Source organism: Alternaria ethzedia (genome assembly GCF_023757985.1).
Source record: "Alternaria ethzedia strain BMP 0044 chromosome Unknown scaffold_8, whole genome shotgun sequence".
Lineage (NCBI taxonomy): Eukaryota > Fungi > Ascomycota > Dothideomycetes > Pleosporales > Pleosporaceae > Alternaria > Alternaria ethzedia.
In genome coordinates this window covers 525,677-541,544 of record NW_026056201.1, presented here as the reverse complement: position 1 = coordinate 541,544, position 15,868 = coordinate 525,677, and the positions used below count along the sequence as shown (strand labels likewise).

General features: G+C 55.1%; 2 protein-coding genes across 2 annotated transcripts; both read left to right on the top strand.

Annotated features, from left to right (window-relative positions):
- Positions 1 to 689: 689 nt before the first annotated feature.
- On the top strand, positions 690 to 3,508 carry J4E87_004393 (uncharacterized protein; the record flags this gene model as incomplete). Its single annotated transcript, XM_049376014.1, has 3 exons — positions 690 to 695; positions 988 to 2,243; positions 3,364 to 3,508. The coding sequence occupies 3 exons, from the start codon at positions 690 to 692 to the stop codon at positions 3,506 to 3,508; spliced, it is 1,407 nt and encodes a 468-aa protein (XP_049234223.1).
- Positions 3,509 to 5,375: 1,867 nt separating this feature from the next.
- J4E87_004392 (uncharacterized protein) lies at positions 5,376 to 8,732 on the top strand (the record flags this gene model as incomplete). The annotated part of the gene is made up of 1 exon (XM_049376013.1): positions 5,376 to 8,732. One exon carries the CDS (start codon positions 5,376 to 5,378, stop codon positions 8,730 to 8,732), a length of 3,357 nt encoding a protein of 1,118 aa, XP_049234222.1.
- Between the last annotated feature and the right edge of the window lie 7,136 nt (positions 8,733 to 15,868).

Below are 15,868 nucleotides of genomic sequence, written 5' to 3'. Positions count from 1 at the left end.
AACTCTAAAATCGGCTTTGCAGAACTGGAAGTCCTCGCATATGTTGCTGTATGTGTTGAAGATGGTGTAGCAGCGCGATGATCTTTTAGGTCCCTTCTCCACCACCCTCTGGCCATGAATGTAGAAGATTTTCTACACCCACGGGGTTCCCGTCGCAGGGTCTCGGCACATCTGCGGCGGTCCACTAGTTTTGCGGAGGGAAGATGGAGGAGGCGCTGATCGATCAGGAGATTGGACCCTCGCATCTGTAGTCGTTTTGCCGCCGGCACGACAGATCCGAGCATGAGTCGCGCAAGACACTCGAGCTGTACAGCTGAGTCTAACCGAGGAAGATGAGTAGGCCAGCGCTACGAGAGGCGGAGTGACGTGCTGCAGTTGTGTTGCAGCTTCGGGGTTCATGAGGGTGACGTGAGAGAGGAGCCGCTGAGGGGAAGGAGCAGCCCATCGCCAGTCGGCAAGCGCGCGCGCAGCACCTGGGCAGCTGCAACGAGCAAAGTGCTCATCCCCCAAGCACAACACAGGATATGCTCTCCGTCGGCCTACGCACATTCAGGACAGCAACAGAAAAACTTCGACGCGTTCGAATATGAACTGGACGGGTGGCTCGCTACAGCGCACCAAGAAAGCCAACACGGGCGTGGTCCAACAGCAGAAAGCATACTTCGCCCGAGCGCGGACACAGCTCCAAAATGATAGTAATTCTCCCGTCGCTCCCTTTCGCCCTAGCTATTTGCAAGACGATGAAGACTCCTACCTTTTAGGCATAGCACCATTTGGCTCAGGCTCTCTGCGACACACGGGGCACGCAGCAAAACGTCGCAACGAGAGAACGCAGCCTGAGCACACGCCAGGCAACTATCAGCCAACCGCAAAACGTCGTGAGACAACACCCCATGGAGAATCACACCCAAACGATCGGCTTACTCATAAAGGTAGTAGTGACGGCTCGTCACTCTTGCCCAAGTGACCGCAGATACTAATCAATAGATAGACTTGCGTGACGGAAAACGTCAGGCCTCCGAAGTGGATACGGAACTACACTTACTCGAAGCGAATAGGAAGAGGCTTTTAACACAGAAAGATTGGGTCGGCATCGACCCATCGAAGCCGGTCAGTCTGCGGTTCCGCTCGAGCAGAGAGAAGAGCAAGATCGGCAAGCGCAGAAGAACGACAAGAGGACGCGGTGCAGCCCCAAGACGAAAGGACAAGGATGAATTCGGGAATGAAGTCCACAACTTTGCGGACGATGCCTTTGCCCAAGTCCTTGGAGATAGTGGTCCACGCCAGCGTCTAGATGATGTTCGAATCCGGATTGGCACAGATGCAATGACAAACACTTACTCTACACAATTGGACCAATATGCGCAGTCGCATGCTTCCTCTGAATCCATGCTTTTCGACCAGGAAGAACCGCTTGCACAGCTACGCTCGGCGAAGCCACCTGTCGACCTTGAGCTTCTTGCAGCAACTAGTGCTTTCGAGCAAGCTGATGTTGCTTCCCGTGCGCCATCGACCGGTGAACAACCTCAGCACTATGGCCTTGCTCGGCGCAGTGTAGCTAGCCCTTCTCCAGACGCTTCTGAGCAAAAGAGCTTTACGGGTGACCAGTTTGAGCTGCAGTGTCAACCTGCGACGATGACTTCTCGTGAAAACGAGAGCTCTACGCATGACTTCCGACTCACACACCATGCTTACGGGGAAGAGCGCGCATTTCGTCTCGCCTTCAGCGGCTCCAACTCTACTGCAGGTGCCCGTGGTCGCACTGCATCGGATGGCAACCAGATCGGTGAGACAAAGCCTTTTGACGATCCAGACTCGGTAGGTGAGTCCAAGACGGGATATGTGCATCAGCGCAATATTGATAGGGAACAATCAGTCGGTGTTGACGTTTCTGGTGCCAATACAATCGTCGATGAGGGTCCCTGGAAGACGTATCTCGCAATCTCCGATGGTTCAAGCCACTCCGACAAATCCATTCTATCCAGAAGCTGCGTCCCGCATGATTACCCCACCAAGAGACATAATAACGAAGCTGCAATGGACTGGTCACAGCATGCCACTCAAGGTCAGGGCAACGAGAGTCGCATTAGCTCGTCCTCCGTTTCCGCCTCTTTGCCGTCTTTGAAGAGAGGTGTAAGAAAACCAATATCGGCGCATGCCTCCGACATGGCCCTCATTCGTCGGGACAGACCGGTCAACGCTGCTGTGCAAAGTCTGGACGAAGACGAGAAGAATTGGCAAGCGTTTGTTTTTCAGACCGACGATAACGATCAAGGAATGCATGATCATGCATGCAAGACATCCCCGCTGGTTCCAAAATACTCGGAGAATTCATCCTCAAGGTGTCTGCCACTATCTCGTGCCGTCAGCTCTGTCAGCCCTGCAACGTTCGAGTCTAGACCTCGAATTGCTTCTGGCACGGGCTATGACGCCTTGGAATCCAGAGCTTTAACGCCATCACCATTCCTCAACGACGATTCATTGGGACTTGGTGGATTTGTTGAGGGAGTGAGCGGGAATAAGCAGGGCGAGAAGATGTCGGGTCGCAAAGTGTTCGACGGGCAGTCCCATGCATCTCTGCAGAACCACGCTTCCTCAGACATCATCTCCTCAAGGGTCTTCAGTAGCACAAAAACGTCCCGCAACCTAGATGGACATGCCAGCGCCGTTGCACAGCATCCAACATGGTCGAACAGACGTATATTGTGCGGTAATTCGCAAGGGTCTTCCTCCGGCTGCGATATCCTGACGAGCGATGATGGGGCACTCCACCTCGTCGATCCTAACAAACGTTGACAAGGTACATGCTGGTTGGCCGTCTCAGTGCGGACGCGGGATGCCTGAGGCTGAAATTTGGTGGAAAGTTTCGGCTCTTCCTGTAACATGGATTCGCCATTTCATGCCTATCGATATCGCAACGTCGTACCATGGTAGGCTAGCAATCGGCGTGCGACCTACTGCCATGAGCGAATCAAAATATTTTATGGGGCCTACATGTTCTCATTGGTGCAGATTGTGTACGATGGGCAGTTCATGCCGCAGTCCGGTAGCATGAGCTCAGCTCAGCTCATGGACACAATAAGATTCCGATCGTCCGCGCTGCTCAACATCCGGACAGCTTCGGCAGCGCAAACATGGAGCAGCAGAGTGATGCAGAAGCTCAATGCAGAAAGCCATGTGAAGATTCCGATATGAATGCGTGGAGGATCACCCTTCGCACGGGGAATGGGTACAGGGCACTGAATGCATGGTATCTCGGCCAGAGATGCATGTCATCGTTGCAAATGTTTCGAGCAGGCTCAGAGCAGGCGGGGCTACGTGCAGCGCTATTTCGGGTGAGCCCTACGAGTTGTGACAACACAGTGCCGGCCATCCTTACTTAGCGAACGGCAACGACGACAACGGCGAGCCTACCGGATATGCGTCCGAGGGGCTGCGAGAGGACGCTGGTGCCCAAGGGCCGAATGCGGTGCCACGACATCAGGGCATGAAAGGAATCAAGGCATGAAAGCGGCAGCTCAGAATACTCACTGCGCATCAAAGAAACGATTGGACAAAGCGCAACGATGGACTTTGATGCATCACACCGCCCCAAGTCACATGGACAGCACGAAAGTGGAAAGCCCGGCACGTTGGCATCGTGTGCGGTTGATGTGCGGGGGCGTTTGTGGTTTGATTGGCAGCAGGGCGCCAGGGGCAGGAATCCTTCCTTCTCGAAGCTGTGGAAAGTTTGTGGAACAATCACGCGACTCGCAGTGGCAGGGCGATGCGGATACGAGCATTGGGCGCACCGCATTGTCGCGCCATTCTTTGTGAGGAGCGGGACGTGCTGGAATTGTGAAGCAGCCGAGTCGGCTGCAGCAAATTGAGGGGCCAGCAGAAGGTTGGAGGGCGTCGACGGCGGATCCCTGACTCTGCGCCGGCCGTCAGAAGCCGGCTATGATGATGGAACCGTTGTGCCGGCTTCGCACTTGGGTTTCACTTGCCCGCGCGCCACGTGTGAGAGATGGGGGATTCCACCGCCACACATGGGGCGTTTGCAGCGCCGATGCGACTGGCTGGCGGGTTGTTTCCAGCGACAGTGGGCGGAATGCAGTACACTCATTGCTTCGTGTGACTCGGACTCACCGTCTTGCTGTGCCAGGCCAGTCAGAGCTAGCATACCGCGCGCACACGATGTAGCAAACATGACGACGGCGCATCAAAGTTTTAACAGGCCAGCGCAACATACCGGTGAGTCAAAGCTGATCGACGACACACGAACCGAACAGCATCAGGGCCGCTGAGGTTGCTTCTTCGTGCAGCCATGCCATGCCCGCTCCGGAAGGCACGGCATCGTGACAATGGGCGATGGATCAGACTATGGAGCATGGCTCCCTGTGATGCAACTCGGTGGACAATGAACAAGAGCAGAACATGCACTGCCCTGTCATGGCATTGTGCCATGCTGCCGCGCTGGGTGCCTGTGGAATGCCGTGGCCGTGATGCTCAGGCGTCGAACGGTGAGGCGCCATGATTGGCGGACCCCATAGTATAATCATGGGCTGCGTCATACAGGACACCGTTGCTCAGTGGGGCCTTAACCAGTGTCGCGGCTCTCGCAGTCGAGCGCTAGGCCAGGAGACAAACAGGGAAGTGCCCTCGGAGCCCGAATTGAGCGGAGGCGGATGGAAGCCCGAATGACTAGGAGTCAAGGGATAATCGTGTGCTTGTAAGATTTAGCTGAAAATTCGGTGAGCGCCTTGTCTGTTCCTGGCCCAAAGACGGCCGCCAAGCGCAGCCGTTGCCCATATACTACTACCTGTCTGCCCTACAGCCCACTCCTCTCGCACACTATCCACCAACTATCCACACTACGCCCAATTGCAGACGCACAAGACCCTCACACCACCGAGTATTCACCACCAAGTCCACCACCTCACTCACGATACGCCGCCTCACCACACCCTTCTCCGCATTTCCTGCAGCGCCCACTCGCGCGCTGACTGATTTTCGCCCGCCCTGGTCTGCCGACGCGATTCGCTTGCAACCCCCACGACTGCTCCGGAGTACTCAGATCCCAAATTATCCATGCAGAGTGCATGCAAGTCAATTCTCCAGTAATCCCAGCTGACCTGCGTCTGCATCTTCGCGCAGCGCGCGCTTCCCAAGCCCGACTCGTCATAGCCCAAACGCATTCCGTCAGTCTCACGATGCGAAGCTGCTCCTAGCCTACGCTTTTCCACCAGGACCCAGCAGGCTGTTGATCCTGTCTGCTTTTATTACCCAGAGGCGCCCGCTCGCCGTTACGCTCCTTCTCCCTCACCACGGCCCGCGCCATGAAGATTTACTAGCCCGCCCCGTCACATCCTCTTGCTTGTTCCACACCACCAACCATGTCGCTGCTGCACGACGCCATCTCGCGACCGCGCATGCCCTCGCCCTCGCCCAGCTTCGGACGCGCCATCACCATACCCGCCCGCTCCAGTCCCGCGCTGACGGCCTCGTACCTCAATGGCTCTCTCAATGGCTCCCTGCAGTCCACGCCCGAGGGCATGGTGCCCGTCTCGTCCTCGCTGCCGGCCATTCCCTCCTACACCCTGCCCGAGTCGCTCCTGCCTCCACCACCCGTCCAGTCGCCGCCCACGTCCTCACCGTCAGCCATGGCCGAGGCCCTAGGAAAGGGACCAGGTCTGATCCGCAGAGTGAGCCGCGGCGCGCAGGGCATTCCAGGTCGCTTCCGCCGAGGCAATGCGTCTGCGCAGCGCGACAAGAGCTCCGGCCCTGTCATCATGCGCCGCCGCAGCGACAGCAGGACTGCCGCCGACGCCGACACTGGCATCTCCGACTTCGACGCCTTTGAAGAGGAGGAAGCCGTAGAGGACCCCTTCGAGCCCATCCACGGCCTCGGCATCTCACACCCAACCCCCAGCTTCAGCTCGATACCAGACGCTGCCGTCGTCGCGCCCGTACGCAACTCGCGCCTTGAGCAAGGCACCGTTCTGAGAAAGATTACCAAGAAGGAGAAGAAGGAGATCAACCTGCGGCTCGATCTGGAATCAGCCAAGGTGTTCTGGGATTCCTCGCGCCCCTCCAAAGCCTTCTACATCGACGATGTCAAGGAGATCCGCTCAGGTCCGGAAGCTAAGCACTACCGGGAAGAGTGCAACCTATCCGAGAACTGGGCCCCCTACTGGTTTACCATTGTCTACACCGACACAACACGCTCCAAGGGCCGGATACGGACAATGCACTTGATTGCGCCTGACGTTGGCATCTTCAACATGTGGACTCAGACGCTCGAGTCTGTGTCGCGCAACCGCATCGACCTCATGGCCGGCCTCTTGGGCTTTGCCGACAAGAGCGCGAAGCTCGTCTGGCAACGCGCAATGAAGAAGCGTGGCGAGGGCGACGAGACACTTGACTTCCCCAGCACCGTCGAGCTGTGCCGAAGTCTACACATCAACTGCACCGAAGCCACCCTTCGCGCCTACTTCCAGAAAGCCGATACCCTCGACGCTGGAAAACTAAACCAATCGCAATTCTTGTACTTTGTGCGCCGCCTCAAGGAGCGCAAAGACATCAAGGCGATCTACAAGACCTACACGTCTGGCTCAAAAATTGAGATGGACAAGTACACTTTCTTCGACTTTTTGCAGCGCGAGCAAGGCGTAGACGTGAACGCCGATCTCGAATACTGGACCAACACCTTTGAGAAGTTTGCACGTGCAACAAGACCCAGAATGGCTGCTACTCCGACCGAAGGCGGAGAGGTCCCATTGCCATTGGCCATGAACTTCCCCGCTTTCCAGACGTACCTGACTTCGGCTGCCAACTCCATCCTCAAGCCAGTCGGCCAGCCACAGGAACTCAACCGACCATTGAACGAGTACTACATCTCCAGCTCACACAACACTTACCTGCTCGGCCGTCAAGTTGCAGGTGAATCAAGCACTGAGGCGTACATTACTGCGCTTCAGAAGGGCTGCCGATGCCTTGAGATCGACTGCTGGGATGGCGCCGACAACATTCCGGTCGTCATGCACGGCCGCACTCTGACCAAGAGCATCCTCTTCCAAGACACCATCAAGGTCATCAACAAGTACGCCTTCACAGAATCACCCTACCCAGTCATCCTCTCGCTTGAGGTGCACTGCTCTCCAGTTCAACAGTCTGCCATGGTCAAGATCATGATGCAGGAGTTTGGCGACAAGCTGGTTCTCCACCCACTAGACTTTGAGTCGCAGTCGCTACCCTCACCAGAAGAGCTGAAGCACCGCATTCTCATCAAGGTCAAGCGTGCTGCTGGCGATGAAATCGACACCAGGGCCCTCATGGGCGAGATCACCTCCCGAAGACAGCGCAGCTTCAGCTCTCCGTGGTCGAGACCCGTGATACTGAACGACAACCTCATCCCAAACTCGCCTCTTCTTTCCAGCCCGCCTTCAATGAGCCCACCAGAGCGAGCAGCATCCTTCTGGGCGACACCCCGAACTTCAAACAACACGCTACCCACCTCCGCAGCCGTGAGCTCAGCTGAAGACAGCGACAGCCCCAATGCAACCACTGCCGAGACTGCTGAGGTAGTAGATGATCGCCGTAAGCCGAAGAAGGCCAAGACCAGCAACATCACGAAAGAGCTCGGCAACCTCGGTGTCTACACAAGGGGAGTTAAGTTCACAGACTTTGGCAGCATGGACGCAAACACCTTCAACCACGTCTTCTCTATCAACGAGCGTGCTTTTGAGAAGCTCACCAAGCCTGGAGCCCGTGAGAAGCACTTGCTTGAGGAGCATAACATGCGTTGCCTCATGCGCGTCTACCCTCACGCCTTCCGCATCAACTCATCGAACTTCGATCCTCTCAAGTTCTGGCGTCGTGGCGTCCAGATGGCTGCGCTGAACTGGCAAACCTATGACCTCGGTCAGCAGTTGAACGAGGCTATGTTTGCTGGTGGCGAGGATCGCACAGGCTACGTGCTAAAGCCAGCCGCCCTTCGTCTTGAGTCACAGACCCCAGTCATTGGTCACAGGAAGGCACCTAAGAAGGAAGTCAAGTTCACTGTGCAAATCATCTCTGCTCAACAGCTCCCGCGACCCCGCGGCCTCGGGCAGGAAGCCAACATCAACCCGTATGTTGAGTTTGAGATGTACTGTGCCGAAGACATGGGTGCGAATGCCACCGGTATTGGTGGACAGGACGCATCTGCTCGCAATGGCCACTCTGGCATCGGCAACCCTCTGCGTAAGCGAACACGCATCGTAGAGGGCAATGGCTACAACCCCGAGTTCGGCAACGAGATTGATATGACAGTTACGACTAGGTACCCCAGCCTTGTCTTCGTCCGCTGGACTGTCTGGAACTCGCTCGATGCCCGAACCACCAATCACGCCCCTCTGGCTACATTCACGGCCAAGCTCAACAGCATCCAGCAAGGCTACCGCCATCTCCCACTTTACGACAGCAACGGCGAGCAATACCTGTTCTCCACTCTCTTCTGCAAGATCAAGAAGCAGGACATTGTCGACGCACCCGAGCCTGCCGCCAACGCTTCTTGCGGATCATCCATTGAGCCTACCAGCCCGCTTCAAGAGCCCACCAACACCAAGGCAAGCCGCAGCTTCGTGAGGCGCTTGATCAGCCGTGCACCCAGCGAGCGCAGGAAGCGCAAGGAAGAGCAACAACGCGCGGGAAGCGAGTCGCGCGAATCCGACCTAGACTCCATCAGTCGCTCGAGCACGTTCGAGCGATAGCGTAGCATGACGCCACTGCTTGCAGCTGACGACGCGCCACGCGTCGATCCGACTTGTATCATACATCTCATCTGTACCGACCTCTACTCTGTTATCCCACGGCGTTCCGGTTCGGCATCTTCCATTGGTGCCTGGCGCCACGACAAGGGCCACGGCAAACAATTCCGACCCATCCTCAATCAATATTCCACGCCCTGGCGCAACCGCATTGTGTTGGCAGGCCCGCTTCCGACGGCTATCAAAACTCCATCGAACCGCAACTTGGCCTCGGCACTCAAAAGTTATCGTTGATCATGTGTCCTCTTGGACACTGATCGCCTCGTCCCACTCTTCGCTTCTAGCATATACCCGTTTCTACAACCAATACTTTGTTTTCACATCGGTCATCGGCGCAACACTCAACCATGGGGGACCAACAAGGATAGTTTGCCGGCGAGCAAACTTTGACCTTAGTTACTGCATCTTGGCGATATCCCATAGACTTGCTTCTTGAGCTTCATCGCTCGATCATTACCTGTACAAAGCTTCTACTGTTCTCTCTTATTTCCTTTGTTAGCAAACTCTTAACGACGCTACGACAACATCAAAACTGCTTTGCATAGCATTGTTTTCAATTGCCGAGCCTGCGGTGCGGGGTTTTCGCATGGACGGTCGGCTGTTGACTTTTCGGGTTGTTTTCTTTCTTTCGTCTCCTCCTTCCGATAGAGGACGATCAATTTCGCTTCGATGCAGGACATGGTTTGGTGCAATCTTTTTCTCTTCACTTCTATACGTGGGCCGGCCCGGTCTTGCATGCTAGTCTTGCAAGGAAGAGGGGGTGGGCATTGGCGCATGTTCACTCTTTGGCTCTTTAGCTTGTTGTGGGTAATGGGCATGGCATTGGCGTGGGATAAGGTTAATCATCAGGAAGATACCACTCAACAAACATTTAGAAATGATACCACACGGCTTCAGCGCCACGATTGCGCAGATTTGGAAGTCAAATTTCCACACAACCCTCCTTCTCGATGCTTCCATGCTCTGACCACCGTGAATGATGACCACAGAAAATACTTTTCCCGTCGCTCAGGAGACTGGCTGGACTGGAACTGGCGGAAAGGGGCGATGGGTTGGGAGCGGGCTGGCCTTGCAGCCCGATCGACGCAGCCGTTCACGATCTTCGTCTCGAGAGCACGAGCTACGCTCCCTCTCAACCACTTCCTCGGAGCCGCATAAGGCCGCCGCAACGCATGCGCACGGCAGACATGGTAATTTGAACAATGACATTTCCAGCTAACCTCTTGCCTGCCACCACGGCCGTGGTTGACGTGGCTAGCTTCCGTCCTAACCTCGTGTTCTCTCTTCCAAGCTTTTAACCATCCGCACGCACGCACACTACAGCTGCGCTTTACTATTGCAGTAGCTTGTTCGCGAAAATGAATGAATGACTTCTGTTTGCCAACACACCCCACACTCGCTCTCCACATGCAGCACTAAACACGTCTTACTCCGCACCCCGGCTTCACTACATCATGACAACACCATGCACTTGCATCTGCAACCAACAGTACCGTACAGTACCGCTCTAGCTAACGTGCGGAGAAAACCACAAGCTTAGCCACCTATTTCGTTGGCGTTGACAAAAAAGAAAAAGGAGCTGCAAAAGCCGACCGTCGATCTGGACCGCTGTGGCGCACGGGTAGGGTTGTGAAAGCAAAAAAAGTGTAAACCTTGCGCACGCCCGCTTGCCCGTAAACTGTTTCGCTCGCTGGTTCGTAGGTTCCCAGTGACGGCGGACGGAAGTGTGGGTTCAAAGTTCCCCGCAGAGCACGGGAACGCAAAAGCCACTATCCGGTCTTGCGGGTGTTGCGGATGTGGTTTGGGCGCAGAGGCTGGACTGGGCCATGGATTTGAGTGGAAGAAGGTAGGCTGGCTGGCAGGAAGTGAGGCAAGTGGTGAGGTAAGGGGAAAGAAGAGATTGGGTTTGGGCAGTGGGCCTTGCGCGAATGGATGGAGATGCGCGATGGTTGGAGTTTACTGTACTGATGATGCGATGATGCCTCCGTACCGAAAGTATGGAAGGAACCGTTCGAGGCTGGCAGCCTGCGCGTGCGTTGGGGACACGCGAAAAAGCAAAATCCAAGGGCGGAACCAGGACGGCACGATCCGATCACCGCGGTAACGTTACACAACCTCCATGGCGTATTCAACCAAGTTCAAGCTCACAAGTATACGAAGACGAGTCAAAATTCAATAGTCTTGCTGCCTGCCTGCCTGCCTGCGGCTGTGCCTGTGTGACGCGAACTCTGGTCTTTTGCGGCTGTGCGTGCGCTCTCCTCTGCGCATTCGTCCACCTTCCTTCGTTTCGTTCCTTCCCGTTTCTGACCTATGGCCGTGGATTACTACGGAGCAGTGTGCAGCATGCAGATGGGCTTGGATCATGTACCGAGTCATGAGCCATGTGTATATATGTATAGTATGTTACACAGCATGCACGCAATACGTAGTGTCCGAGCGCAACGCAGCGTTCCTTCGGCGTGAGGTGTTGCTAAGTCTTGCTGCACGTACGCACGCACGCAGGGCACGCATGTCGCGGGTAGGTAGACAAGGGCGCGTGTTGGTTAGGTAAGTAGAGTTTCGGTTTCCCGCTGCTGGCGCTCTGCTCGTAACCTTTCGAAGATCTTGGGCTTGAGGCACACATTGGGCATCGGAGATGGTGGATGCGAAAGCATGCAGAACATATGCGAGACATTTACGATGTGGATGTCACTCCCTCAGTACGTGAATGGCTCGCCTGGCAAGAGCTATCACGAATGCGACTGTCGCTCGAGTGAGAAAATCTTGGAAAGGATTGCGGGGCCGAGCTTTCATGTACGTGTTCATGTACGACTGCCCTGCGAGGCGGGTGGATGCGGAGCTGAGAACTGCCATGCGTGATTTGTTCGAAAGTCTATTTGCTCGGATGGTGATCCGATGTGTTTTACATGTCACGAGTATGCTGTGTGATGGGTATGTAGCAGCGGGAAAGGCAGGTGGGTGTTGTGCCTTGCGTTTACGATGCTGTATGACCGTGGAGTAGGACCGATTACACTATCTATTGCGGAGGTTGCAGCATGCACGAGGCTGAGAGTGGATGTTCGCTGCACCGAAAAAAGAAGATTCGAAAAGGTGAGGCATATCGGATTTGTGTCACCGTGATTTCTGATCGGTGAAGATGATGCTCCGATTCTCTCGTAAGCATTAAGCTGAGTTCTGAGTTCGCACGAGCCTCGGGGCGACTGGTATGGGTACCTCGCTTCTGCGGGGCGTAACTGTTCTATGTAAGGACTCTGCGAAATTGGTAAACTCCGCAATTTGTGAGATAAGCGCGCTCGACTCGGTGGTAGGTGCTGGGTATCCACTCTGTTCCTTGACTGCGAGGCTTGCAGTGTGGTGTTTACCGCACGTGGCGCCGTACTCCGATCAAACGTCAAGCCATTGACTTGAGGCTGGAATGTCCTTCCCGCGCCTTTCGCATTCGCCGATCAACTTGTGCAGGCGACTTGTGCAGGCGCAAGCCGCGGTTACTCAAGATTTTTTCATCAAAGTCTTCACCAAGCAGGGTCCCACAGTGGATATGCGAACCAGGCGCTGAACAACGTGGTACTTCATGTGGGGGCTGCGCATGAACTGATAGCCCGTCAGATGTGAAATCTTCCGGTGGGCTGTTGATCTTGTGAATGAGGCGTCCTGCATGATGAAGGCGCAGGAAGTCGTCGCCTGATGGAGTCGATGTAAGATCGTATATGCATGTGGAATCAAACATGAACCTCAATGGTGCCGTCTCTCGCTTCGCATTGTCGGGAATGTCGGATTGAAAGATGAGCGTTGTGCATAAGCTGCTGACTAGCAGGAGGCTTGCAGATGCATGACATTATCATTGCGATAATGACGAGATGACCTACTTCGGATTATTTTGCAGTACGGGTGTAGGGATGTTCATGTCGCAACAGGCATTGTAGGTCAGAAACGAGACTGCTTACTAACATATATCCAGGTAGCCGGTATATTTGGTCACCTCTTGAAGCCGCAAGTGCCGCGAGAAGGTGATCAATCAACATAGAGTGATTGATTCTGATGGCCCAACTGTCGATCGACATTCTGAGTACGAAGCTCATTCGATAATGCTGATGCGGTTATCTATGACACGACTGTTCGAGCCGGCTGCATATGGCGTGGTTTTCAATGCGTCAGGTATCATTGGCGCGGTACAGTCGATCATGTTGCTTCACTCCTGTTCCTTCAGCCCGCCGTAATATCGAATAGTCCGGGGCCTTATCCTTCAGCGAAGCGACGGAGTAAGCTGCGCGTGGACCAAAACTTGTACGCGTAGCCTCGCGGCATCATACGGAGAAGTCTCATGCTTCAGCCAAGTCGTAACATGCGCTGTTTACGTATTTCGGGTCGCACGCCATTGTCGCTAGATATTGTGAATTTGCGATATACATGGACCGACGTACCTCGCGATGCTCTCTGAGCCCATGCAGCCAAAGTCATGAAGTAGTGGCTTGCAGCTTGGAGGCAACGTCACCCCTGCTAAAACTATATCGCAGGCTGGCTGATACAGTGTGCGCATGTGGCTTGGAGGCAATGCCAGTGGTAGAAACGCATGCAAGTCGTGCCGCAAGACTGCACCCCGCATGAGGTAAAGAAGCGGTGATCGATCATTCGGCCAGTCCCGTGCGGCACGTTGTTGCCTTGTCTCCTGGAACCAACGAGCCTACCCGCGTGGATACTGCGGCTGCCGCCACTTCCAATGAGTAGGTGTGGGGCACTCGGATGCTCTCCGGCGATAGTGCTCGGCGGGTTGGCATCGTATTGCGTCGGCAGTACGCAGCATCGATGTAAAGAGAGCGAATATATCGTCATGTATCAGTACATTGACGTTGTACCGTTACACAGACGTGGGGGTTGGAAATGCTCGCTTCGTAGAAGAGCTGTGAGCAGGGGTGGCCAGAATTTGTGTCGCATTTTCAAGTCGCTGCATACACACTGTCGTATCTTAGCAAGTAGGTAGTATGCAAGACTGTGTCTTACATGTTGCTTGTGAATTGCGACACAAATTCTAGCCACCCTAGTGCTGCTCCGGTGTTGGCAAACGCCGTCGATGGCGTCCCTGTCCGTTCGCTCTTGTGAAATGTTCTGCAAGCCGCGAAGATCTATCTTTGCGAGTTGTGTAGTGTGTTCGGATAACGTAAGCCGCGCGCCCTTACTCGGTCATCGTGAAAGCGAGAAATGGTGACTGTTGAGACCTCCGGGTTGGCATATGGGCAAAGCGCCATTGAAGAAAATCATACCAACCGCTGCGTTTGACGTCATACAAGAAAATGTACGCGATAAGCCCGAGTGATATCCTCTGTAATGTGAGGAATCGGTGGAAGCCTTGGACGGTTTTGGTAGGCATAGTCGAGTAGCAATAAAGTAGTCCTCAACTCACACTATGTCGAGCCTTGCAAGTAAAGACTCCAAGAGGGCGTATGGTTTCGACACATCCGTAGAAAAGACGTTGGCACTAGAATAAAGGGTCCATTAATGCGGCTCTGCTGCAGGTCATTTCACTGACGATCAAAAGCCGTTGTGAAACCTAGCAGAGCGCCACTGCCACAGATGCAGGCCTTGAGCTGACTGGAGGTACGAAATGGCGGTATTGAGCGGTTAGAGAAGAGAGAGATTGATGGGACTCGAGCTATGGTCTTGGTGACAGAGTGAGTGTCTTGTGGAGGAAAGAGCGATGCCTCAGGTGAGAAACGCGCTAAGCCTTGTGCTCCGACATTCCGACCCCGCTGAATTGCTGCAACCTTGAGACACAATCTTTCGCCGCCACCACCACTTGCGCGCGCAAACACGCCAAGCGCTACCACACAACCTCCCGCTGGAAATGGTGTGAGCAGTCGACCTGTTCATACTCTACCCACAACACCTCCGGCCGCAACTGCCCCCGAAACTCTCAACCGACCCCACAAATTTCGAATAAAGCAGGAGCCTTGGACGCGAACCTTCATCATGGAGGGCGCCTTTACGCACATGGGCAACCACCTGGTGTCCGACTCGGCTGCCACCATCAACGCCGGTGACGTAGACGAGGGCATTCTCGACGGCGATCTTGCACGCGGTGGTCTTTCGCGTAGGCGACGCGCAGATGATGACGAAGAGTACGATGAAGACGACCTGGAGAGCATGGCCAGTATGCCAGTCGGCGGACGCAACGGCCAGTCTGCTATGCGAGCGGAAGACGCAGAGGTCGAGCTACCAGCACACGCTTGTAGGTAATGATGGTTTGGGAGGGGATGAGAGGCATACTAATATCCCGACCAGGCGCATACTGTGGTATTCACAACGCCGGCAGCGTCGTTAAGTGTCTCGCCTGCAGCAAGTGGTTCTGCAGTGCCCGTGGCAACTCGTCCTCCTCGCACATCATCAACCATCTCGTCCGCGCCCGTCACAAGGAAGTTCAGCTCCACCCCGCCTCCTCGCTCGGCGACACGACGCTCGAATGTTACAACTGCGGTACCAAGAATGTCTTCCTTCTCGGTTTCATCCCCGCCAAATCAGACACCGTCGTCGTCCTCCTCTGTCGCCAGCCATGCGCATCTATGCCTTCGCAGAAAGATATGAACTGGGACGTGTCGCGTTGGCAGCCGCTCATCGAGGACCGCTCCTTCCTTCCTTGGCTCGTACCTGCCCCGACCGACCAGGAGCAGCTCCGCGCCCGCCACCTCAGCCCCCAGACGATCGCGAAACTCGAAGAGCTATGGAAGGACAACGCGAATGCTACAATTGCCGATCTTGAGAAGGGTGCTGGTCAAGAGGAGGTTATCGCCAAGGTCCTGCTGCGCTACGATGACGCCTTCCAATACCAGAACGTCTTTGGTCCCCTAGTCAAGATCGAGGCCGACTACGATCGCAAGCTGAAGGAGTCGCAGTCGCAGGACAACCTTGTCGTTCGCTGGGATATGGCCTTGAACAACAAGCACACGGCCAGCTTCATCCTTCCCAAGCTCGAGCTGGGCGACGTCAAGCTCGCAGTCGGTGACGAGATGCGCTTGCGCTATACAGGAGAACTCCGTCCACACTGGGAAGGCGTTGGATATGTCATCAAGATCCCAAACAACCAGTCC